The 25,121-nt window shown below is 46.5% G+C and overlaps 2 protein-coding genes across 8 annotated transcripts in view; one reads left to right on the top strand and one right to left on the bottom strand.

Annotated features, from left to right (window-relative positions):
* Positions 1–988: 988 nt before the first annotated feature.
* BAAT (bile acid-CoA:amino acid N-acyltransferase) lies at positions 989–14,160 on the top strand. Of its 3 annotated transcripts, none has more exons than XM_048850048.2 (5): positions 989–1,234; positions 1,445–1,533; positions 3,010–3,507; positions 10,798–11,000; positions 12,455–14,160. In XM_048850048.2, exons 3-5 carry the CDS (start codon positions 3,045–3,047, stop codon positions 13,049–13,051), a joined length of 1,263 nt encoding a protein of 420 aa, XP_048706005.2. In that variant the 5' UTR covers positions 989–1,234; positions 1,445–1,533; positions 3,010–3,044; the 3' UTR covers positions 13,052–14,160. The 3 variants fall into 3 exon arrangements, with proteins under 3 accessions (XP_048706005.2, XP_048706006.2, XP_048706007.2); XM_048850049.2 differs by having other exon boundaries at positions 1,445–1,571; XM_048850050.2 differs by lacking the exon at positions 1,445–1,533.
* A 1,046-nt stretch (positions 14,161–15,206) lies between these two features.
* Positions 15,207–25,121, bottom strand: part of PLPPR1 (phospholipid phosphatase related 1) — a 180,060-nt gene continuing 170,145 nt past the window's right edge. For all 5 annotated transcript variants that reach the window (XM_048850054.2, XM_048850052.2, XM_048850051.2 and 2 more), the window contains 3 exons: positions 19,521–19,697; positions 17,843–17,974; positions 15,207–15,605 (listed from right to left, as the gene is read on the bottom strand). In XM_048850054.2, coding sequence (XP_048706011.1) covers positions 15,573–15,605; positions 17,843–17,974; positions 19,521–19,697 — 342 coding nt within the window. In that variant the 3' untranslated portion in view covers positions 15,207–15,572. The remainder of the gene's footprint in view (positions 15,606–17,842; positions 17,975–19,520; positions 19,698–25,121) is intronic.

Genomic DNA, 25,121 nt, shown 5'->3' with positions numbered 1-25,121 from the left:
GGTGGGCCATTTCCAGCACAAATCCAGGTTTTCTGACCCCCCCCCCCCAAAGGGGGGGGTGAGAAAACCTGGATTTGTGCTGGAAATGGCCCACCTTGATTATCATACACATTGTAAAGAGAGTGGTCACTTTGGATAGGCTATTACCAGCAGGAGAGTGAGTTTGTGTGGGGGGGGGGGGGGAGGGTGAGAAAACCTGGATTTGTGCTGGAAATGGCCCAACTTGATTATCATACACATTGTAAGGAGAGTGATCACTTTAGATAAGCTATTACCAGCAGGAGAGTGGGGTGGGAGGAGGTATTGTTTCATGGTCTCTGTGTATATAATGTCTTCTGTAGTTTCCACGGTATGCATCCGATGAAGTGAGCTGTAGCTCACGAAAGCTCATGCTCAAATAAATTGGTTAGTCTCTAAGGTGCCACAAGTATTCCTTTTCTTTTTACAAATGGAACAGTTGATTCAAATCAGTGATTTAACTCAAGGCTTTCCGCTCAGTGATTTACCTGGTTGATTTAAGTCACTCCACCCTGCTTGTGAAGCACTGTCTTGGCAGTGCTGAATCAAATTAAACCAGTTTTAGCGGCAATCTGAATGGCAATGTTCCATCCACAGAGCACACAAAAGAGGCTCAGGGTGACTTACATCCAGGCAGCAAGGAAAGGGTTACAGAGCTCACCTCTCCAATCTGCTTCCTAGTGCTTTTCCTTGGCCTTGCCCTGAAATCCTCCTCCTCTTTTCTGATGAAGTGGGTTTCAGCCCACGAAAGTTTATGCCCAAATAAATTTGCTAGTCTCTAAGGTGCCACAAGGACTCCTCTTGTTTTTGCTGATACAGACTAACATGGCTACCACTCTGATACCTCCTCTCTCTCTCCTGACTCTTCCTTCTCACAGGAGGGGACAGAGCAGGAAGATCAGGGAGGGAAAAGGGGACGGCTTAGGAAAGAGATGCGGAGGGGAGGAGACAAGAGACAGGCTGGGAGCCTGGGAAGAAAGGGGAGGAGATTGAATCTATTGGTCTGGCCAGCCTCTCCCCTTTTAATGTAGGAGCAGTCGTTTACTGCATAATCCAGCCAAACTAAGATTTCTCGGGGCAAAGGTCTTCCTCTCAATGTTGTTTTCACAGTAGCCCTGCAGGAAGCTATGGGTAAACTGACTGGGGCTGATTTGCAATGAGACAGGATCGGACTTGGGAACAGAGGAGTCAGGCTTGTGAAGCCTAGAGGGCGCAGGTAAGAACTGGCCTCAAAGGCTTGTGCAAAACTGCTGAGCACTGGGGTGCTAAGGGCTAGATGTTAAAAGCTATGTGCCCACCTCAAACTGCAGCCAGGCACCTAGGTGCTTTTGAGAAGCTCACTGGGTGCCTAACTCCCCTTGATTTCAGTGATATTTGCATCTTCAGGTGGCTAAATATGTGTAAAAATCTGTTCTTAAATTTGCAGGAGGCTAATCTCCCTTTGTTGCATCTCAAGCCAGGAGAGGGGAAGAGAAAGGAGGTGAAAGACACTGCGACAGGAGCTTATTGTGATTGGTGAGAGAGGTAGTCTTGTGAACCTGTAGGGACTGAGGGTAGGTGTGTGAGCTTCTGTGGAATCAGCAATGTACTCAGGGAATGTCTTTGTGAGTGTGTCTGTTAGGAAATAATTAAGGGAGAATGTCCTGTGTATAACCAACGGGTCATTAGGTAAGGGCAAAGCCCCACATTCCCAAAACAAGTGGCCTCACGCATACCAAGAATAGATTTAGGAGTCAGGGCAGCTTGGAAGTAGTCCTGGCTCTGATCCTGACTTGTTGTGTGGCTTTAGGCATGTCACGTGAGTGCTCTGTGCGGGAAATGTAAGTCACACTGTAGAACTGGACATACTGATTTTTTTCCTATATGTGGATTTGGAAAATGAGCAATTGTTTCTAACACGTGGCCGTGCATTCTGGCAGAGGATGCCCTGGAGGATGAACACACAAAGATGGTGCTTTGGAACCAGCACCTCTAGTACTAAAGTGAACAGCTCTACAGAAATAGTTCTCTGTCTTGCAGGAGTGCTGAGGCTAACTGTGTCACAGATGCTCGCATGAATGCTTGTCAAATGCTTTGAGGTCCTGGCATGGAAGATGCTACTGAAGTACAAAACATTACCACTATTTCTGCCCAGAGAGCTGTACTTCATATCCAGCTCTCACTGTCGAGGGGCCCTCAATAACTAATACAATAGAAAAAGCAGAGACAACCAGTTGACACAAATAAAGTTGAGCACTTTGGGCACCAAATAAGTGCCTTAGCCGATACAGGCTTTCATAGGATCACTCTGCTTAGTTCTGGAAAATAATCAGCTCTCAAACCTTTCCTCTAAGGCCCCATAATTCAGAAACCCTCAGTTTCAGCTAAAGATGAGCCTGGCCTCTAACTCCCTCTGTTTTAGGTATTTACAGAGCACCAGTCCCTGAATTATCTGGGGTGCTGTAACATACTGAAAGAAAAGAGGAACAAGTTTCAAACAAAAGTTGGCTCTACTCAGTGGGATCTCAGCATGTTCTTCCTCAAACCCGGAGAAATGTGGTCCTTGTACCTCTAGCACATTGCTATTTACATCTTAACTGGGTGTGGAGGTTGCAGTAAAAACTATTCCAAGCAGGGAACTAGCAGTTCTGTGATCAGCAATCCCTGTGGCATCCAGAAATCCTAAGCCCCACAATCAATTGAGCTGTTCTATGGTTTTTTCACGAGTTTCTCTGAACCGTGAGCTCCACTCAGACCTTTGATTCAGTGATACCTTGGTGACTGCTGCTGAAACCTCCTAGTGCACCACATAGCCACATGCACAAATGCTGCTCACGGTGCACAAGTGTTCACGCCATTGTGATTGCATTTGCTGTGAGCAAGACGAAGTATTACCAGGCAATGGGCTGGATGGCCTGACTTAATAGGAATCTTCCATGCCTGCCTACCTCCTATTTCAGCACACTGTAGTTTAACCGTTTGGTATTCCTTTCATCTCTACTTGTTTCCCAGGTACCTGAGGGCAACCGGCAGCCCCTGCTTTAGCAATGATCAGGCTCACAGTCACCCCGAAGATAGCCCTTGCTGATGAACCACTGAAAATCCAGGTCTCTGGCTTGCCCCCCTCCCAGCTGGTGACCCTCCAAGCCTCTCTGACCGATGAGAAAGGGGTGCTCTTCTGCTCCAAAGCATTCTACTGGTCAGATAAGGCTGGTGAGGTGGACCTGGAGCGGGCTGCTGCCACTGGAGGGGATTACACTGGTGTGCAGCCCATGGGTCTGTTTCAGTGCCTGAAGCCGGAAAAGCTGTTCCATAGGCTGATGAAGCGGGATGTGATGCAGAGTCCCTTCCGGGTCCGCCTGGATGTGTTCAACTCATATCACATGCTTTCCTCACCCCACAATCAGCCTGCAGCCAGCCAGACTGTGGAGCGGTGGTACGTGGCACCTGGAGTACAACGGGTCCAGATCAGGGGCAGCAGAGTCCGTGGAGCCCTCTTCCTCCCTCCAGGTGAGAGAATCCCCGTCTCCTTGGTTCTAGAACTGGGTGAATGAGTCCTAAATAAGGTCTTGATTCAACAAAGGTTGCTTTTTCTGTTCACGAATGGTCTGCCAACTGATTGCAATCTTCTCCAATGTATTTGTTTACCAGATAATTTCTGTGACTAATTCCTGGCCTAAAGATTGTCCCCAGCAGTTTGTAAAAAATCTCAGCTGCGTTGGTTAGTTATGATTGGATCAATGGGTCACGTGGTGGTGATTTTGCTTCATGACTGGATGAGCATGACTTTCAGGATTCGGTTTCCATTGAGAATACTCAGATTGATGAGTTCTGACTTACTCTCAGTGACGCTCTTCCAGCATTGGCTTGCCATTTGCTGTTTCCACAAACATTCCTGGGAGTAAAACGCAAACACAAACACACACAGAGCAAAGCACATTCATTCAAAAAAATTCATTCATGAGTATTCAAATTTTCCTTGCTTTTTTCACCCAATTCCATTCCTTTCTGGTATCTCTATCTTCTCTTTTCTGTCCTCCACCTCCTTCTCATCTGCCTCGTCTTTCTACGTAAGGTATAAGCCCCAATTCTTGTGAACAGCCAGGCAGAGCTTTCTTCATCTTAGTAACCGAGCTCTCTGTGTCCAAACTGGAGATCCCAAGGCGGTTACACTGTTCACGTGGAAAAACAACGATCTGTTTGCACATGCCTATCTGTGTGTGTGAATGTGTGGTGAGCAGAGGGATGGGGTGGTTGTAAAGTGCACAGTCATCCAGCTGTATGAGGGGGCTCTGTAAAGGGTCATTATTCATTTTGTGGTCTAAAATTAGAAATAGGTCTATAGGCTATTCCTGGAGCCCAGGAATCCAGTTAAGGCTCTTCTCTTTCAAAGGTCTATCTTCAAACATTTCAGGTGGGCAAGTCCTTTCCACATAACTAGAGAAATCAAGTTCAGACTCTTCCTCAGTGGTTTCCCCAATGTCCACTTCTGCACAGCCCCATCCCTCCCTAGGGTGTATAACCAGCTGAGAGGGTTAATCTACTTTCTAGACTGTAGCCTCTTTGGGGCAGGGACAGTTTCTAACGATGTGTTTGGGGCTTTGTCTAGTACCTAGTGTGGGAGTGTATTGACAAGATGAGGTATTGTTATCACATCACTTAGTTGGCTCTGTTGGACCGATTGCTTTGTTTACTTTAAATGCAAATATACTTTCATTGTCTCTGGCTTACAAAGCTTGACCCAGGACTGGCAAATCCAGGTACCTTTGTCTAGCACAATCCTGGTTATCAGCCCGACTTGGATTGCTTGGTCTAAACATGTTTTGGTAACACATTTCCAGCATACTGATATAGCTCTACACGTTAACCATACATACATCATGCAGTGATATCCATGACCAGTACGTCACCAGTTTTCATAGGATGCCTTACAACACACTGGTTAGATAACTATTCTGACAACTTTGTGTTGTCGGTAGCACATATGTCAGACTTGCTGAGATTTATTTTTACATACCACTGTGCACCCTGTGCCAGTCAGGATAAAAGGGCTCTTCGGGTCACACCATCTTGGCTGGGCTCCATGTCACAGCAGTTGTGGGGCTGTTGTCCTAGGGTTCTAGTCGATTCATCTGAAAGTAGAAAGGCAGATACCAGAATTCTGCTCTGCTCCCAGGAGTGGGCTATGAGAGGTAAGAATGGGAAAGGCTGGGTTCAGTGGCGCTGTTAGCTAGTGACAACAATTCCAGTTCTAGCCATTTTGACACTGAATCGTGTTCTCATCGTGCAAGTCGTGTTCTCGTCCATCCTCCCTGTTGAAGGAAAGGCCCAGGTAGGGACCATCGAATTGTGGAAATAAATGCGTGGTTGCACAGGTGGTGTTTGAGAGAGGGCTTTGAATTCTTTGACCATGGGATGCTGTTCCAGAAAGAAGGATTGGTACGAAGAGATGGGATCCACCTAACAAAGAGAGGGAAGAGCATCTTCGCAGGCAGGCTTGCTAACCTAGTGAGAAGGGCTTTAAACTAGGTTCGCCGGGGGATGAGACCTAAGCCCAGAGGTAAGTGGGGAAGTGCGATTCTGGGAGGGAATACAAGGAGGAGGGTGCGAGGGGGAGGGCCTCCTCATCTCCACTGAGAAAGTAGGGCAATCGGCTAGCTATCTTAGGTGCCTGTACACGAACGCAAGAAGCCTGGGAAACAAGCAGGAAGAACTGGAAGTCCTGGAACAGTCAAGGAACTATGATGTGATTGGAATAACAGAGACTTGGTGGGGTAACTCACATGACTGGAGCATTGTCATGGATGGGTATAATCTGTTCAGAAAGGACAGGCGGGGGAGAAAGGGTGGAGGAGTTGCACTGTAAGTAAGAGAGCAGTATGATTGCTCAGAGCTCCAGTATGAAACTGGAGAAAATCCTGTTGAGAGTCTTTGGGTTAAGTTTAGAGGTGGGAGCAACGTGGTGGGCATCTGCTATAGACCACCAAACCAGGAGAATGAGGTAGATGAGGCTTTATTTGAACAACTAACAGAAGTTTCCACATCACAGATCCGGTTCTCATGGGGGACTTCAATCACCCTGACATCTGCTGGGAGAGCAATACAGCAGTGCACAGACAATCCAGGAAGTTTTTGGAGAGTACTGGGGACAACTTCCTGATGCAAGTGCTGGAGGAACTGTTGGATCATATTAAAGAAGTTCTGTATTAAAATCACAAATGAGTTTGATTCCCCAGAGTTTAAATTCCAGGGTATTACTAATTAAGAGGTCTCTTGGTTTTTGGTACTGTTTCTCTCCCTCTATGTATGAAACTTGCAAGCTGCTAATTGTGTTAGTACATTCTAAGACAGAGTCTGTTCTCAAAGCAATTCACAGAGAGAGAGACTCAAAGCAATACTCTAACAACAGAAACAGCACCCAGAGACTCCCCACCCTTTTGTTGTATTAACAATTGTGATTAAAATAGAGATAGAGGATGTATGTGGATGGATGCCTGGTGTGGATAATAACTGAATGATCAGGGAGGTGCCAGCCTAAGAATCCAGTGTCCATTGGCTGAAGAAGGCGTCAAGTGGAAATAACCAGAGGACCCCACCCGGAGGGCAGACTGGAATCCACCCAACAGCCTCAAGAATGGGAGAACCAAAGAACAAGATAACATCTTGGAGCCGTCAGGAATGTGCTATCTGCTGATTGATTCAGCAACAGCATGATGAAGCAATTCCCATAGACTGGCATAGGAAGAAATTCCTATAAAAATAGACTCTAAAAAGTGAGAACTTTGGGGTCTGATTCTGCAAACCAACTTCCAGGAGCATCAGATGAGCATCTGACAAGGCCCTGCTCCCTCCTCATGTCCAGGCCACCTGGCCAGTGGCTTGGCATGAGCAACTCTAAGGCTGGTAACTATGATAACAACCTTGCAGAACCTGTGTGTGTGGGTGTGTATGTGTGTGTGTGTGTGTTTGTATGAATGAATGTGTGAATAAATATGAGATTGAATGGAATCTTATAGCTATAACTAACTGCTTACTATGATTCTTTCTGTATTCACAATAAATGTGGTATTTTGCCTTTTTCCCTTTAATAAGATCCTGCTGGTTTTTATTTTATTGGTACAACAGAACCAACCAGGGGCCATGCTCCTCTTGACCTGCTGCTCACAAAAAGGGAAGAATTGGTAGGGGAAGTAGAAGTGGGTGGCAACCTGGGCAGCAGTGACCATGAAATGATTGAGTTCAAGATCCTGACAAAAGGAAGGAAGGAGAGCAGCAGAATACAGACCCTGGACTTCAGAAAAGCAGACTTTCACTCCCTCAGGGAATTGATGGGCAGAATCCCCTGAGAGCCTAATATGAGGGGGAAAGGAGCCCAGGAGAGCTGGCTATATTTTAAAGAAGCCTTATTGAGGGCAGAAGAACAAACCATCCCAATGTGCAGAAAGAATAGCAAATGTGGCAGGCAACCAGCTTGGTTTAACAGAGAAATCTTTGGTGAGCTTAAACACAAAAAAGGAAGTTTACAAGAAGTGGAAATGTGGACAGATGACTAGGGAGGAGAATATAAATATTGCTTAAGTATGCAGGGGTGTAATCAGGAAGGCCAAAACACAATTGGAGTTGCAGCTAGGAAGGGATGTGAAGGGTAACAAGAAGGATTTCTACAGGTATGTTAGCAACAAGAAGGTGGTCAGGGAAAGTGTGGGACCCTCACTGAATGGGGGAGGCAACCTAGTGACAGATGATGTGAAAAAAGCTGAAGTACTCAATCCTTTTTTTGCCTCGGTCTTCACAGACAAGGTCAGCTCCCAGACTGCTGCACTGGGCAGCACAGTATGGGGAGGAAGTGAGTAACCCTCACTGGTGAAAGAACAGATTAAGGACTATTTAGAAAAGCTGGACATGCACAATCCATGCATTTGGATCTAATGCATCCGAGGATGCTGAGGGACTTGGCTGATGTGATTGCAGAGCCATTGGCCATTATCTTTGAAAACTCGTGCGATGGGGGAGGTCCTGGATGATTGGAAAAAGGCAAATATAGTGCCCATCTTTAAAAAAGGGAAGAAGAAGAATCCGGGGAACTACAGACCGGTGAGCCTCACCTCAGTCCCTGGAAAAATCATGGAGCAGGTGCTCAAGGAATTCATTTTGAAGCACTTGGAGGAGAGGAAGGTTATCAGGAACAGTCAACATGGATTCACCAAGGGCAAGTCATGGCTGACCAACCTGATCGCCTTCTATGATGAGATAACTGGCTCTGTGGATATGGGGAAAGCAGCAGACGTGATATACCTTGACTTTAGCAAAGCTTTTGATATGGTCTCTCACAGTATTCTTGCCAGCAAGTTAAAGAAGTATGGATTGGATGAATGGACTATAAGGTGGATAGAAAGCTGGCTAGATCGTCAGGCTCAACGGGGAAATTAGTTTTGAAGGGCGGTAAAATGGCCTGAACCATCTTTTTGTCCTGTTGCTACTCAGGTCTCATGCATCAAGGGATGGAGGGTGCTGAAGTCTACCTTATGTATATAGCATATTTACAGATGTGCAAAGTGATGTCCCTGGCTAGGTCAACGGCAGTGGGGATCAAACCTGGCCTGGGACCTTAGAACTTAATGCATGAGCCTCTACTGCCTGAGCTAAAAGAACCAAGAGCTAAGGGACTCTTACTGAACGGGGGAGGCAGCCTAGTGACAGATGATGTGGAAAAAGCTGAAGTACTCAATGGTTTTTTTGCCTCGGTCTTCACAGACAAGGTCAGCTCCCAGACTGCTGCACTGGGCAGCACAGTATGGGGAGGAATGAGCAACCCTCAGTGGTAAAAGAACAGATTAAGGACTATTTAGAAAAGCTGGACATGCACAATCCATGCATTTGGATCTAATGCATCTGAGGGTGCTGAGGGACTTGGCTGATGTGATTGCACAGTCATTGGCCATACTCTTTGAAAACTCGTGGCGATTGGGGGAGGTCCCGGACGACTGGAAAAAGGCAAATATAGTGCCCATCTTTAAAAAAGGGAAGAAGGAGAATCCGGGGAACTACAGACCGGTGAGCCTCACCTCAGTCCCTGGAAAAATCATGAAGCAGGTGCTCAAGGAATTCATTTTGAAGCACTTGGAAGAGAGGAAGGTGATCAGGAACAGTCAACACGGATTCACCAAGGGCAAGTCACGGCTGACCAATCTGATCGCCTTCTATGATGAGATAACTGGCTCTGTGGATATGGGGAAAGCAGCAGACGTGATATACCTTGACTTTAGCAAAGCTTTTGATATGGTCTCTCACAGTATTCTTGCCAGCAAGTTAAAGAAGTATGGATTGGATGAATGGACTATAAGGTGGATAGAAAGCTGGCTAGATCGTCAGGCTCAACGGGTAGTGATCAATGGCTCAATGTCTAGTTGGCAGCCGGTATCAAGTGGAGGTCGTCTGGGGCAGGGGGCAGTCCTGGGGCAGTTTTGTTTAACATCTTCATTAATGATCTGGACGATGGGATGGACTGCACCCTCAGCAAGTTTGCAGATGACACTAAGCTGGGGGGAGAGGTAGATATGCTGGAGGGTAGGGATAGGGTCCAGAGTGACCTAGACAAATTGGAGGATTGGGCCAAAAGAAATTTGATGAGGTTCAACAAGGACAAGTGCAGAGTCCTGCATTTAGGATGGAAGAATCCCATGCACCGCTACAGGCTGGGGACCAACTGGCTAAACGGCAGTTCTGCAGAAAAGGACCTGGGGATTACAGTGGATGAGAAGCTGGATATGAGTCAGCAGTGTGCCCTTGTTGCCAAGAAGGCTACCAGCATATCGGGCTGCATTAGTAGGGGCATTGTCAGCAGACTGAGGGAAGTGATTATTCCCTTCTATTCGGCACTCGTGAATATACATCTGGAGTATTGTGTCCAGTTTTGGGCCCCCCACTACAGAAGGGATGTGGAAAAATTGGAGAGTCCAGCGGAGGGCAACAAAAATGACTAAGGAGCTGGGGCACATGACTTATGAGGAGAGGCTGAGGGAACTGGGCTTATTTAGTCTGCAGAAGAGAAGAGTGAGGGGAGATTTGATAGCAGCCTTCAACTACCTGAAGGGGGGTTCCAAAGAGGATGGAGCTCGGCTGTTCTCAGTGATGGCAGATGACAGAACAAGGAGCAATGGTCTCAAGTTGCAGTGGGGGAGGTCTAGGTTGGATATTAGGAAACACTATTTCACTAGGAGGATGGTGAAGCACTGGAATGGGTTACCTAGGGAGGTGGTGGAATCTCCATCCTCCAGGGCCGCCCAGAGGGGAGGAGCAAGTGGGGCAATTTGCTCCAGCTCCGGGCCCCCCAGGGGGCCCCACAAGAATTTTCAGGTACCCGCACAAGAGTTTTCGGTGGCACTTCGGCGGTGGGGGGTCCTTCAGTGCTGCCAAACACACCCAGAGTGAAGGACCCGCCGCCGCTTCTTCCGCTCCGGGTCTTCGGCGGTACTTCGGCAGCAGGGTCCTTCCGCTCCATGTCTTCGGCGAAGTGCCCTGAAGACCCAGAGCAGAAGGACCCCTGCCGCCGAAGACCCCAGGCCCCCTGAATCCTCCGGGCGGCCCTGCCATCCTCAGAGGTTTTTAAGGCCTGGCTTGACAAAGCCCTGGCTGGGATGATTTAGTTGGTGTTGGTCCTGCTTTGAGCAGGGGATTAGACCAGATGGCCTCCTGAGGTCTCTTCCAACCCCAATCTTCTATGATTCTGTGAGTCCATGCTTTCCTTTCCTTGTTTATGTCTCTGGTTTTCACTCATTTTCTCTTCCTTGTTCTCCTCAGGGGAAGGTCCTTTTCCAGGGCTGATTGACATGTTTGGCGGTGTGGGTGGACTCACTGAATTCCGAGCCAGCCTCCTTGCCAGTCGTGGCTTTGCTGCACTGGCCCTAGCTTACTTTGCGTATGAAGACCTGCCCAGGTGTCTAGATGCGGTGGATCTGGAATATTTTGAGGAAGCTGCCAACATACTCTTGGGACATCCAAAGGTATTTTCTGCTCACAGATAAGTTCTATATCGTTTCTCCCTAATGCAACCACTGCTGAAGAAAGCCAACAAACCTCCATAGGGTGTAGCTTGTGTGTCTAAGGATATAAGTACCCTGCAAAAAATGGTGTTTTCTTAACTTGGGTTAGCTGACCCAGGTTAGAAGAGCAGTGAGGACACAGCAACGTGGCTTTTAACTCAGGTTAGCAACTCGAGTTCACCCCCATTCTCCCATATAATCTTTAACTTGAGCTACTAACTTGAGTCGAAAGCTGAATTGCTGTGTCGTCACTGCTATTTTAACCCAAGTTAGTTAATGTTGATTAGCTAAGCTGAGTTAAAAACACACCATTTTTTTGCAGTGTAGACATATTTTGAATTACTGCCTGAGCCATATTGCAACTCCCTGCAATCCCCTCCATGAACGGGGTATTCTTCCCCGCTGTCACACCTCCTGGGGAAGACAAAGATGACCAACTGCAAGTTTTATTCTCCTCCTGTTGAGTTTGCTCAGAGCTGCTCCAGACTTCAAATTATCTTTGGCCTTCTGACTAGATCTCAGTCTTCTCTGCTCCACAGAATGGGTCCTGTTGGGTCTGTAGGGAAACTAGCTCTGCGTTCAGAGAGGAACATGTCCGATCATTTTGAGTCTCAAAATTAGACACTACAACTTGTTATTGAGCAAGGCAATAGGGTCGAGACACCAGGGTTTTTATCGAACATTTTTTTGGGGGAAAAATGCAATGGGATTTCCATGGGGATGGACTAGACGGAACCTCATCGAAACTTCTTCCGAAGGATGACACGTCTAGTGGTGCAACCCCATTCTCTTCGCTCATATTGCTCAGCAGGGTTAACATCACGAGGTCAAGCCCCTGCCTGCTATCTCAAATGTCTACCCAGCTATCAACAAGCATGTATGTAATCAAAGTTATTTTTTTTAAAAAAAGCAGAGCTGGTGATGGTGGTGGTAGGGAGACAGAGAGATCATTTCCAAGGTAATTATGACAGCCACATTTAAACTGGAAAATATGGGAAGTGGATACATAGTTCTGGAGATGGAGATAGCAAGATGGACATTTGCCGTTAATACTTATAATTGCACATTTAATTTAATTGCACAACTGCACGTAGCAAGCTGAATATTTACATACATCTAACTGGCCATGTGCAAATACAGTCCGCATTTGCAGTCTTGGTGTTTGCCTTGCATAATTTAAGGTGCAATGGTGAATATCCATCTTTCAGACTTATGTCAGTTGGATGCTTACGTTATCTTGACCTACTAGTGAAGGTCCAGATATCTTCGTGATGGCCACACTAAATATGCTTAGATAAGACTGTCACTGTTGTGCCACTTGATCAGAGAACAGGAATCATTAAAAGGCAGAATAAACACACAAAGGCTGGACATTAGTTTAATGTTTAATGTATTTCTTTATGGTGTGTTTTCAGGTGGGAGGGGCAGGAGTTGGTGTAGTTGCAATCTGCAAAGGCGCTGAGATTGCACTGGCGATGGCAACGTTCCTACCACAGATCACAGCCGCAGTTTGCATTAACGGGACCAGTGCCATTCACGGGACTGCGCTGCGCTACCGTGATCTCCACATCAGCCCAATACCTTACAGACCTGAGTGTGTGCGGCTCACACCCGCGGGGCTGCTCTCTCTCTCCAGTGTCTTTGGGGACACTCAAGCGGAGGCAAATCAAGGTAGCATCATCCCTGTTGAAAAGGCTCAGGGTCAGATCCTCCTCGTCGTGGGAGAGAGTGACCAGAACTATGACAGCAAAGCATATGCTGAGGAAGTGATGGAGAGGATGAGGAGACATGGGCGAAAGAACTGCACCCTGCTGTCTTATCCAGGCGCTGGGCACCTGATAGAGCCCCCGGGGTCCCCGTTCTGCCACAACTCAAGGAGCCCCTTTTTCGTCTTTCCCGTGATGTGGGGAGGTGAAGCCCAACCCCACGCCGCAGCACAGGAACATTCTTGGAGAGAGATCCAAAAATTCCTTTGGCACCACCTGTGCCCAACAGGAAGCAGCAAGCTCTGAAAACAGGGATGTAGCCGTGTTGGTCCCAGGATATTAGGGAGACAAGGTGGGTGAGGTGATATGTTTTACTGGCCCAACTTCTGTTGGTGAGGTGATATGTTTTAGTGGCCCAACTGCTGTTGGTGAGACAGACTAGGTTTCACGCCACACAGAGCTCTTTTTCAGGTCTGTGAAAGGTACTCCCAGTGACACAGCAGGGGGTAACAGATTGTTTTTAGCGTAAGTAGTTAGCGTCTATACACATGCACTCTACCTTGAATGGTCCCTTAGAATATGTGCTAACTACATATGTGAAACAATGGTTCCATCTTCTAGTCAGCCGGGATACTCGGAGATCCTTTCCCAGACGTGAAGAAGAGCTCTGTGGAAGCTCGTCTCTCTCACCAACAGAAGTTGGTCCAATTAAAGATATTACCTCACCCAACTTGTCTCTCTAATAACCTGGACAGGACGGTTCTTAAAAAAAGTCTCCCTTCATCCATGCCAGGGAATCAATGGTAGAACTATTCTCACTGATCTGGTTTCAGCTGTAGTGGGGTAGAACCTGTAAGAGGCAGACCTGCACACTTTGGATCTACCTCACCCAGCTGACAGAAACACGGTTCTTTCTCATCTCCTTTCTATTGGTGTTTGAAAATGGCTGAGCTGCTATTGCAGAGAGCAGATTTCACTGGGCTTTGGCTCAAGGCCCAAGTGTGGAAACCTGAGACCTATCAGTAGTTCCATCGGGGGTCGCTCAGGAACCCTAAGACCAATGCCATGTCTACATTCTGCCACTCCCAAGGCAAAAAGTAGATTCCCAAGACAATAGCAAGCCAGAAGAATCACGTGTAAGGCAAGACACAAAGAACCATCCCAGCATTTCTTCAAAAAACAAATGACAGAACCCTGGATGCAAGTTTTTTTGTGATTTTTTTTTTTCCATCGGTTTTGGGAAAAAAATATACAAAAAAGCCAAGAAGCACCAACTTGGAAGAGTCAGGTAAACATTCCAGTGAAAGTACAGAGAGAGGCTCTATTCCTTAAAAGGGCTATACATCAGTTATCACCATGCTAGAAAAACGAGAGGCAGGAAAACCTGAAGAACAAATAAAAGCCACAAAGTGAAACTATTGCTCTGGTTCTGTTTGTTGTAAAGAGGGTCCCCTTAGTTTATTTCTAACAATACTGTGCAAACTGTAGAAGAGCAGGTTTGTTAAAAACTCTGGACGATATGATTTACAAAAAGTGCAGACTCAGCTATTATGGCCTGTGCTGTTTACTCTTATGGCTCATTGGAGGCTCGGAATGAAACAGCGTGCCAGACCCCATGGAGATCATCAGGGCCAAATTGACCTCTCGGTCACACCAGTCCAAATCCCAAGTAACTCCCTTGACTTTAGTGATTTTGCTTTTCATTTGCACCAGTGTAACGAAGGACACCGATTAAGTGCAAGGTTCATGTTAGGACACTATAATGCAGTTATGAAACATGGACACTCCCACCTAAGAAAAAACTGGGGCAAATCCACAGTAATGCCCTCAAGCCCATATGGCCCTATTTCTGCCCTTAAATGTGCACACCTTACCTCAAGCAGGAGTTGTGTGCGTATATCCGAAGGTGGAACTGGCCCCTGCACCAATGCTATTGTCAACTGGAGTACCGTGGGTCGTCGTTGCAGAATAGTCGAGCATTTTTTAAAGTGACCAACTTATTCTCACAAAAATCAATTCCAAACACTGACCCTATTATTTTACAAAAAGAAAAGGAGGACTTGTGGCACCTTAGAGACTAACCAATTTATTTGAGCATGAGCTTTCGTGAGCTACAGCTAGTTATTTTCTAAGAACTAGCACAATCTTCCTCCTGCCCCAGCTCAGTCAGGCCCTGATACAGCAAGATTCTAAAGCCCTTCCTAACTTCAAGCACATGAGTCGTCCCATCAGTTTCAATTGGATTATTCCCATACTTAAAGATAAGTACATGCTTAAGTAACTTGTTGAATCAGAGCCTGAGGGTGTATTATTTGTCAGTACCCTTTGGGCTAGATTCCTGATCTCAGCCAAATCTGAAGTATCTTTATGCAGCTAATACAGATTTACACTAAGATTCCTGAGGTCAGAATCTGTCCCTCTGTCTGAAGTGTTTCCTATGATAACAAAAGGTAAAAGTGAATTATTATAATTATTTTATTTCAATGTATATAAAACAAAAAAAGAAAAGTCTGTGTACAAATATCACATAACAACATCAACAAGTCCATAGATGTAGTTCCTCAGTGCACACTTTAAACAAGAAAAGAGGTTGGGTTCTTTTTGTTTGTTTGTGTTTTGTTTTTAAATTCTGGCATAAATATATTAAAGCTGACAAAAAAATCCGGGCAAGCTACATCACTTCCTCATACAAAAAATGTACAAAACATCAGCCTCTAACTAGACATAACATAATACTGGTTGTCACCGTTGGACATTTAGTAACTGTGTGTCTTGGAGCATTGTACTGAAGGGTAATAAAAAATAACTTCTCTTGCCATCTTCCAGCTCAGGTTACTTCAGTCATAGAGGCAGAGTGATTCTACAGAGAGGAAAATGCAAACACAGGAAAGCTTTCAATACAGTTTGATTAGGGTGTCGAGATATTTGAAAGGGAGGGGAAGAATCTGTATACTGACTCATCGGGAAATAGTCCCTCAATCTCTAAGAGCTTAAAAAGAAAAGATCACAGCAGAGGGATCATTGCTGATTCTTAACCCGGGCCAAGATTTCCAAGAGAAACTAGTGATTTTGGGTGCCTAACTTGGGACACCTTAAAGGGGCCTGGTTCTCAAAGTGTTGAGCACCCTTCTCCCCACCCCTTGAAAATCAGGCCCCAAATTGGGCACTGCAGAATTGAGCCACCCACACTCACTGGTGGCTCTTGAGAATCTTGGTGCCAGTCATATTCCTAATTTGGAATCTCAGGGGACTTCAGTTATAAATGCAACCCCAGGGAGAGTTCTCCCTTCCTTATGGACTGGACTAAGCTCTATCCATGGACAGGTGCCATGCAGCTACAAAGGAGAGTGACTCAAGATGCACTGGATGCAAATGTTGTCTAACAATTCTGTCCTCATGCATGAAGAGCTCTGCAGAAAATGGTCCAGCTGCCCATGCAAACTGTGCATATGGGGGGAAATGGGTAAAAGGGGGCATGTTGGGTCCTGCCCAGCTTGATGATCCTGTAGTGCTAGGCGAATTCATGTCAGGGGGCAAGGAAATATAATGTAGAGCTTACACATGCATAGAGGTGGAATAAATCTAGCATAGCAATGCACAGCCAGCAACAATCCAACAAAAAGATCAAGCGATGGAGAGGTGCATATTGTGCAGACACAGCCAGGGTAATAATACTACCACCCAAGGTAGACATAACCTCCTTGGCTGCCAGTATCCTGCACCTCACCGTGCTGCTTTGAGGGGATGGGGCATCCGTTTGGTAGGGCCATTCCATAACTATGGTACTTGGGAGGTGCAAAGGAAAATGAAGTGGGGCCATCTGCAGAAACCTGTGCAGCTGGGGGTGGATCCCTTTCCCATATTTGTAGAATTAGTCCAACAGGTAACCACTCACATGGTAAACCATAGAGTAAAACCTCACTCTGGGCCTACTCAGTGTATGTGTTTTTACAGCCTGATCCAGAGCCCACTGAAGTAAACGGAGACTCTTGCTGGCTTCATTGGGCTTTCGATCAGGCCTTTCGGCAGTTCTCACACCTAGAAGGAAGACTTTGGCCTTCTTTATTTATGCCTCATATATCAAAAAGCCGCAGATATTTATCTGTATCTGAAAAGACAAAGCACTAATATTTCTATATACACTGAGTATGCTTGCCAGGTTGGTCTTCAGTTTTTTGACAAAAAGTCAAAATTTCCCTGAGGAAAATCCCTCATTTGCTGAACATCTGTAATATCTATACATAATTTCATTTCTGCAGAATGCAGTGCCATTCTCTTAAAGTACTAGCGTTTCTTTACCAGGAAAAATAGGTAGGGCACAACAGGTATATTTTGAAGCAAAAACCTCTTATATCAGGCAGCCTGATTACTGGGGGCAAAGTCTTCTTGGTTGCACTGTACAAACAATGGACGTGAAAAGGGTAGCCTCAATGTAAATGAGAAGAAAATGTCCCACTGCTCATCCTGGATTACTCGGTTGCAAACATGTAGGAAGTTTCTGTTTTTCTGCTGCTGAGTTAGAGAACGGTTTGCTGGTTATTATTATTACAGAGGATGCTGAGCATCCCAATGGCCCATGAAGAGGAGGTGTGAGGGCTTAGGTTCTGTCCCAGGCTTAGGACCACTGTACAGCACATCTGAGTCTGTGTTCTGGATTACATACATGAGTGTCAGATTTAAGGGAAAGAGAGGCATTGTAAGGAGAGAGTTCCAAAATGCAATAGGACAGAATTATCAACCGTCCTCCCCTAATTTTCTGCCGAAGCACCCAAGGAAAGGGTGAAAGTTTATTCCCCAAGCAACATGTGTGAAGATTCGTTGTCATTGATTGCATATGCTAAATCTTGCCTCTTCAGCTGTAGATGTGTGTCTGTGGCATTTGACATCTACAAGGCTGGGATACAAGGGATATGTTAATAGATATGTATAATGGAACAAACTCATCTCTGGTATAACTCCACTGTCTTCGCTGGAGTTACACTGGGGATGAAACTGGCCCCACCATTGCGTGTTTACAGTGAGGTTAAAAGGTGCTTTTACTCAGCTGTGCCTGACAGTGTTTCTGATGACTGTCTGTGACTGAGGGATTTACGGTACCTGTGCACTCAATGTCTCCAGGGGACTTTCCACTCTTGGAAAAGCCATGAGGGGCATCCCTCGGGGATCTTCAGGCTTCGGTTTAGAAGGAGCTCCATGTGTTCCTTTAAAGTTATGGACAACACACATTCCCTGCATGATGTGGAAAAAAGAGCTAAGTCATCATATGACCTCCACCAGTAGGCTTTAACTAGAACCTTTGCCTTCCAAGCATTAACTTGAAACAGCAAATTTGGGTCCTGATCCAAATTCTTTCAAAGTTCTGGGTATGTCTGGAGAGGGATTGGATTCCAAACCATCTCCTTTTCAGAACTGGACGACTGGCAATGTGATTGACACAGCTGGGAGCAAGGGGCTATCTCAGTAACCTGGCCTGTGTAACTGTTACCTGTGGATATGAACCATTATTACTGTTACTTTATTATGTTCCAGAGAACAGAAGCCTTGATTACAATTGTGTTACACTTTTAGAACCACTAATTGTAATTGGCCCTGCACTCTACAGGCCAAATTTTGCATCACGATATGTGATTCCCAGACAAGTAACATTCAGGACCTCCCATTCCATTAAAAGAGCAGGGATCACTCCTGATGACACCAGGCTCAATTATTCATGCTTTAAAGCAAAGACCATGCCCGTATCATGCCTAGTTAAGGAGAGACTTGTCCATCCCAGGCCTGATGTTTGCATCCTCCCTGTGTGGTGCTTGAACTACTGTTTGTAGGGGGCTGCTGTATGTCTGAAAGGATGTTTCACGGGAGTCACATTGTTTCAGACCCTGCAGGTCACACAGCAGCACACTTGGGCAGTAACACACATTCATTGCTAAGCACTCAAAGGCAGAGGACTCTGGAGGTTTTTTGATACATTTTAATTCTTCTTAATTGGAACCGGGCACATTTCTCAATACAAATGCCTGAATTAGCTAACAAGGGAGCAAGAAGTCCGAGGTCTCACCCCGAAAGATGCCATTTCTGGGCACTTTGAGCATTCCAGACCCAGGGGCCTTTGGTGGGGAGATGCCTGGCTGGTACTGTTGACTATCCCATGTCATCTCATGGGGGTGAAGAATCATTCCAAACCCCTCGTCTCAAGTGCCAGAGTGGGAGACACATGTCTCCCAGACAGGCTCAGCTTTGAGCCAAACTGATTCTCCTCTCTGTTACACTTCTTTGAAGTTTGTGTGATTCCCCTGTAACAAAGTGGAAAACCAGGCTCTTTGTTTAGAGCCTTATACACTCAAAGTCAGATCTTGAATCCCACACTTGCCAAACAAAAGACAGCCAACGAGGCTGTGAAGCATGGGTACCAAGACTCGCATAGGCAGCAGCCTTAGGGCTACCATGCTGCCCTTCCGGCACCTGCTGCATTCTCCTGCATGCCAGAAGCGCTTTCCCAGGACAGCCTCAGAGTCGGCACTTTTCAGTGATTAAAATACCACGGAAATGTGTGTAGATACAAGTCTAACATCACATTCGCCCTTTTAATTAATATCAGCCTGATTTCATGTTAGGTTTTGCTCTGAAGATAAATCCAATTAGATGACACTTGAATTAGCCGTTATAGGGTTGTGGGTTGAGTATTCAGCTGTGAAAGACACCTATAGTATTACCATGAGAATTTTTCTCTGACTTTAGATTGTCCTGACATTGGGCGGGAGAGGACTAATTGGCTTACCAGAAACAACGCTACCGCGCTTCCCAAGATGAAGCCTGCAATCACATCCGAACAGTGGTTTCGATACTCGGAAACTCGATTTAGCCCGGTGAGGAAGGCAGCACAGAGGGTCCCCAGACACAGCACAGGCTTTGCTAGTCTGCTGCTCTTTGTTTTAATTGTGCTTGTGATGTACATCTGAAACACAGCGCAAGCCGCACGTGAAAGGGCATGGACAAACACACAGGTCATTTTTCATCTACACATGTTGTGCCAAGCAGGAATGTGACAGATGCTCTGACCCCTTGCATTCTCAGGGGGCTTGTGTAGCTCAGAGAGGGGCCTCAGAAGGGGAAAAGATATTGGAGACAGATGGCTTCAGCGTGTCTAACATCCACTCAACCATATCCAGCAACAGGGCAGTCAGGGCTGGTATAAAAGGGCACCGTTCCCTTGGCTACCAAAGTTGTACAAGAATTTGCACGTGTGCAGTTGAACACTTATATTGCATAGAGGCTATGTGAGCCAGGGATCTGTGCATCCACCCAGCCAGATGCAAATCCCCAATTTTTGCAGACACATCCCCATGCAAAGTAGGCGCGCAAGTGACCAAGTCGCGTCAGTTTGAAAAACAGACCCTGGGCATTAAAAGCAACCAATCACACCCTTTTTTCCTGCCATGGGCCTTTGTTTTGACTTGGGGACTTAATAAGTGGGGGAGGTTTAGGTTGGATATTAGGAAAAACTTTTTCATTAGGAGGGTGGTGAAGCACTGGAATGGGTTACCTAGGGAGGTGGTGGAATCTCCTTCCTTAGATATTTTTAAGGTCAGGCTTGACAAAGCCCTGGCTGGGATGATTTAGTGGGTGTTGGTCCTGCTTTAAGCAGGGGGTTGGACTAGATGACCTCCTGAGGTCCCTTCCAACCCTGATATTCTATGATTCTATGATAAGTGACAGAAGTAGAGAAGAGTATGGGAGGGTTTGTTACTGAGAACTTACATGGTAAGAAGTTGTCCTGTGCTCAGAAATATCTGTTCAGTAAACTCCACAAGCTGTGTCAGCTCATTCTTTTAAGGGCATTTTGACAAAGAAAATAAACTATGTGAGGAGCAATTAACAGCCATGCACTAATTTCAGAGCCTGTGATTACAGGAGTAGCATGAATACAAGGATACTGTAACAACTAACAAAATTTGACAGCATAATGATAACCAAGTAAACACAATGGAATCCTCCCCAGTGAGAGGTTAAGTGTGAATTTCTTTATGCCTTCCAAACACAGCATGGCTTTGTTAAGCAAAGCAAATGCATCAAGTGTGCTGTTACTTTGCTTGTCAAAAATGTCTCCAGCAACAGATTTCTCTAGTGTGCCATAAACAATAGGCTCTGCCACCCCCAAGGGTGATGGGGACCAGGGGGCTTTTGTCCAGGAAGTGGGATGATCAGGACGATCCAACTGTAATATTCATTGGTAAGTTATTACCTTGTATGTAGTGCCCTATAGCTGCTAGCTTGTAAATGGACCTGAGCCGCACATTATGGGCTTGATCCGGGCAAAGAGCCAGCAGAGGGTTTGCAAATCCACAGACACACCGCGAGAAGCAGGAACGTTCCTTTGGTAGCTACTGTATAATGCTGAGGACTGGTCAAAACATTTCCATAATGGGAAACTGGGTTTTCACCAGAATAAAAACATTTCATGGAAAACGTCAGCTTTCCTTGAAAAAAAAAATATTTTTTTTAGTTGGAAAACCAAACATCCCCAATCTGAAAATACATTGATTTTCAGCCAGTACCTTTTGGTTGCTGAAAACTGAAAGGCAGACAGCACAACAAGAGCTGTTCAAAGAGTGGAGGTACCAGTTTGCTGGCAATTTTGAAAATCAGAAAAATCGTTTCAGGTCGAACCGAAAACAATTTTTTTTTTCAAAATTTCAATGAATCAAACCGTTACAAGAAAGTGTTTCAGGACAAAGCAAGATTGTTTTGACTGATTATCTAACCTTTTGCATTTAAAAAAAATTAAAGCCATTTCAAAATGCAATGAACTTTTCACATCCCTGAGCGATATAGCTAGTTGACTTAAGTTTTAGGTGCAGACCAGGCCACGCTTGTGCTGGCCACTAAAGTAGGGGGTGGAGCCAAAGCTCTACCCATTCTTGCCCCCTCCTACCCAGATGCTTGGGGACAAGGTAGGCCAAGCAGGGGATTAAGGAGAAGTCTTACTCCCCTGTGCAAGAGTGTGTCCCAAGTCATGTTCTAGCCCTTAATGTTAGTCCCATATCATTCCCCTCCCCAATAGCAAATTCGTGCATGGAAGAGACGGTTCCACTGCTGGGTTAAAGGAGGACACAGTCACCTCCATGCTCTGCCCTCCAGACCTGTGGAGGGTGCCCCATGGGTCCATGCTGGAGGATGGGGGGGAGCCGGGGAGCAGTGGCCCGGCCAAAGGCAGGGCCTGCAGTGGAAGCACATTGTCCTCCCTCCAGCCCAGAGAAGGTTCCCCAGAAAAGTTACATCAGCTTGGGACTGTATTATCCTTTCTGTGGAATCTTGGCCCTCTGGGGAATCGGGGGTAGCGCAGGCCAGGAGGAGACTGGGGTAGTCTGGCTCTAAAGGTATTGTTCTGGGGGAGGGCTATCAGTGACAGAATCAGTGAAGAGAGGTGCAGCCTGCATCTCAAAGCAAGTAGCCAAAACACCTGCTGCTCCCAAAAGGGTATGTCTACACTGCAATTAAACACCCGCAGCTGGCCTATAGCAGCTGACTCGGGCTTATGGGGCCCAGCCTGTGGGGCTATAAAATTGGGGTGTAGATGTTCGGGCTTGAACTGGACCCCTCGAGTGGGGAGGGTCCTTGATTCTGGGATCCAACCCAAGTCCCAGTGTCCACACTGCAATTTTACAGCCCCACGAGCCTGAGTCAGCTGACACAGGCCAACCATGGGTGTTTACTTGCAGTATAGACATATACAAAATGCTATCTACCAGGAGCTTATTTTCCTGCATTATTATTATTATTCATTTGTGCTAGTGCTCATGATGAGCCAGACACCTTCCAAACACCCAAAGGCGATCCCCGCCGAAAGGAACTCACAATCTAACGACGGAGATCAGGGGAATAACAGTAAGCAGCTTAGACACAATTTATATTGCTCTAAACTATACACTTTTGCAGCTATAGCTGTGTCAGTCGGGGTGTGAAGAGGTGTGATCCCCATGGGGTGACCAGATGTCCCGATTTTATAGGGACAGTCCTGATATTCGGGGTTTTTTCTTATATAGGTGCCTATTACCGCCCTCCCGGTGCTGATGTTTCACACTTGCTATCTGACAGGTTTCAGAGTAACAGCCGTGTTAGTCTGTATTCGCAAAAAGAAAAGGAGTACTTGTGGCACCTAGGAGACTAACAAATTTATTTGAGGATAAGCTGTAGCTCACGAAAGCTCATGCTCAAATAAATTGGTTAGTCTCTAAGGTGCCACAAGTACTCCTTTCCACTTGCTATCTGGTCACCCTAGGTCCCTGACCAACACAGCAGGGCCAACAGAAGCACCTAGTGTAGACACACTGTAGTGTAGACACACTGTAGTTACACTGGCAATACTGTGTTTTGGCTGGTATCGCTTATTTCACTTAGGGTGGGCTGGGGCTGGGGTGGAAGGGCAGTTTTGTGGTATAGCTCTGCCCCCACTGGGAGCACTTTTTGCCAGTCGAGTGTCCCTAGTGTTCCTAGTGAAGCAAAGTGCTCCGAGTGCGGTGATGTTCCCAGGCTAGCTAAGTTCACGCTTTTGTGTCACTTTTATCGTTCGTGTGACACACAAGAAAAATATGCAACAAACAAAACAGCAACGGCCTTGTCTTTCCTACTCTGAATATAATTAGTGGCCTTTACGTCTCATTCATCAGCTACCAAGGAACGTTTAAAACATTCAGCATTAAGACATTGAAACGCTGCATTTGCTGCTACACCACGAAGAGAGAACAACTTTCTTGGGCCCAATCCTGCTGTCTTCGAGCCAGACTCTGCCACTCTTACTTTGAGTGGGACCTAACTTTCTGAACAGTCTCATTGATTTCATGGAGTCTGCTGGTGGATCAAGATGCTACTCAACCTGAGCAAAGGAGTCAGAATCTAGTCCATTGCAATGAATGGCAAACCTACCAGTGTCTTCAATACTGTTATAATCCTTACTGTATCACTGGGTATGTCTACACTACGGAATAAGGTCGAATTTATAGAAGTCGGTTTTTTAGAAATCGGTTTTATATATTCGAGTGTGTGTGTCCCCACAGAAAATGCTCTAAGTGCATTAAGTGCATTAACTCGGCGGAGCGCTTCCACAGTACCGAGGCTAGAGTCGACTTCCGGAGCGTTGCACTGTGGGTAGCTATCCCACAGTTCCCGCAGTCTCCGATGCCCATTGGAATTCTGGGTTGAGATCCCAATGCCTGATGGGGCTAAAACATTGTCGCGGGTGGTTCTGGGTACATATCGTCAGGCCCCCGTTCCCTCCCTTCCTCCGTGAAAGCAAGGGCAGACAATCATTTCGCGCCTTTTTTCCTGAGTTACCTGTGCAGACACCATACCACGGCAAGCATGGAGCCCGCTCAGGTAACCGTCACCCTATGTCTCCTGGGTGCTGGCAGACGTGGTACGGCTTTGCTGCACAGTAGCAGCAAACCATTGCCTTCTGGCAGCAGATGGTGCAATATGACTGGTAGTCGTCCTCGTCGTGTCCGAGGTGCTCCTGGCCACGTCGGCTGGGAGCGCCTGGGCAGACATGGGCGCAGGGACTAAATTTGGAGTGACTTGACCAGGTCATTCTCTTTAGTCCTGCAGTCAGTCCTATTGAACCGTCTTATGGTGAGCGGGAAGGCGATACGGACTGCTAGCAGTCATACTGTACCATCTTCTGCCAAGCAGGCAAGAGATGAGGATGGCTAGCAGTCGTATTGTACCATCTTCTGCCGAGCAGCCATGAGATGTGGATGGCATGCAGTCCTTCTGCACTGTCTGCTGCCAGCCAAAGATGTAAAAGATAGATGGAGTGGCTCAGAACAAGAAATAGACCAGATTTGTTTTGTACTCATTTGCCTCCTCCCCTGTCTAGGGGACTCATTCCTCTAGATCACACTGCAGTCACTCACAGAGAAGGTGCAGCGAGGTAAATCTAGCCATGTATCAATCAGAGGCCAGGCTAACCTCCTTGTTCCAATAAGAACGATAACTTAGGTGCACCATTTCTTATTGGAACCCTCCGTGCAGTCCTGCCTGAAATACTCCTTGATGTACAGGCACCCCCTTTGTTGATTTTAGCTCCCTGAAGCCAACCCTGTAAGCCGTGTCGTCAGTCGCCCCTCCCTCCATCAGAGCAACGGCAGACAATCGTTCCGCGCCTTTTTTCTGTGCGGACGCCATACCAAGGCAAGCATGGAGGCCGCTCAGCTCACTTTGGCAATTAGGAGCACATTAAACACCACACGCATTATCCAGCAGTATATGCAGCACCAGAACCTGGCAAAGCGATACCGGGCGAGGAGGCGACGTCAGCGCGGTCACGTGAGTGATCAGGACATGGACACAGATTTCTCTGAAAGCATGGGCCCTGCCAATGCAT

This window comes from Caretta caretta, chromosome 5 (genome assembly GCF_965140235.1).
Source record: "Caretta caretta isolate rCarCar2 chromosome 5, rCarCar1.hap1, whole genome shotgun sequence".
NCBI lineage: Eukaryota > Metazoa > Chordata > Testudines > Cheloniidae > Caretta > Caretta caretta.
The sequence above is the reverse complement of the archived record's forward strand: the minus strand, read 5'-3'. Positions and strand labels throughout refer to the sequence as shown.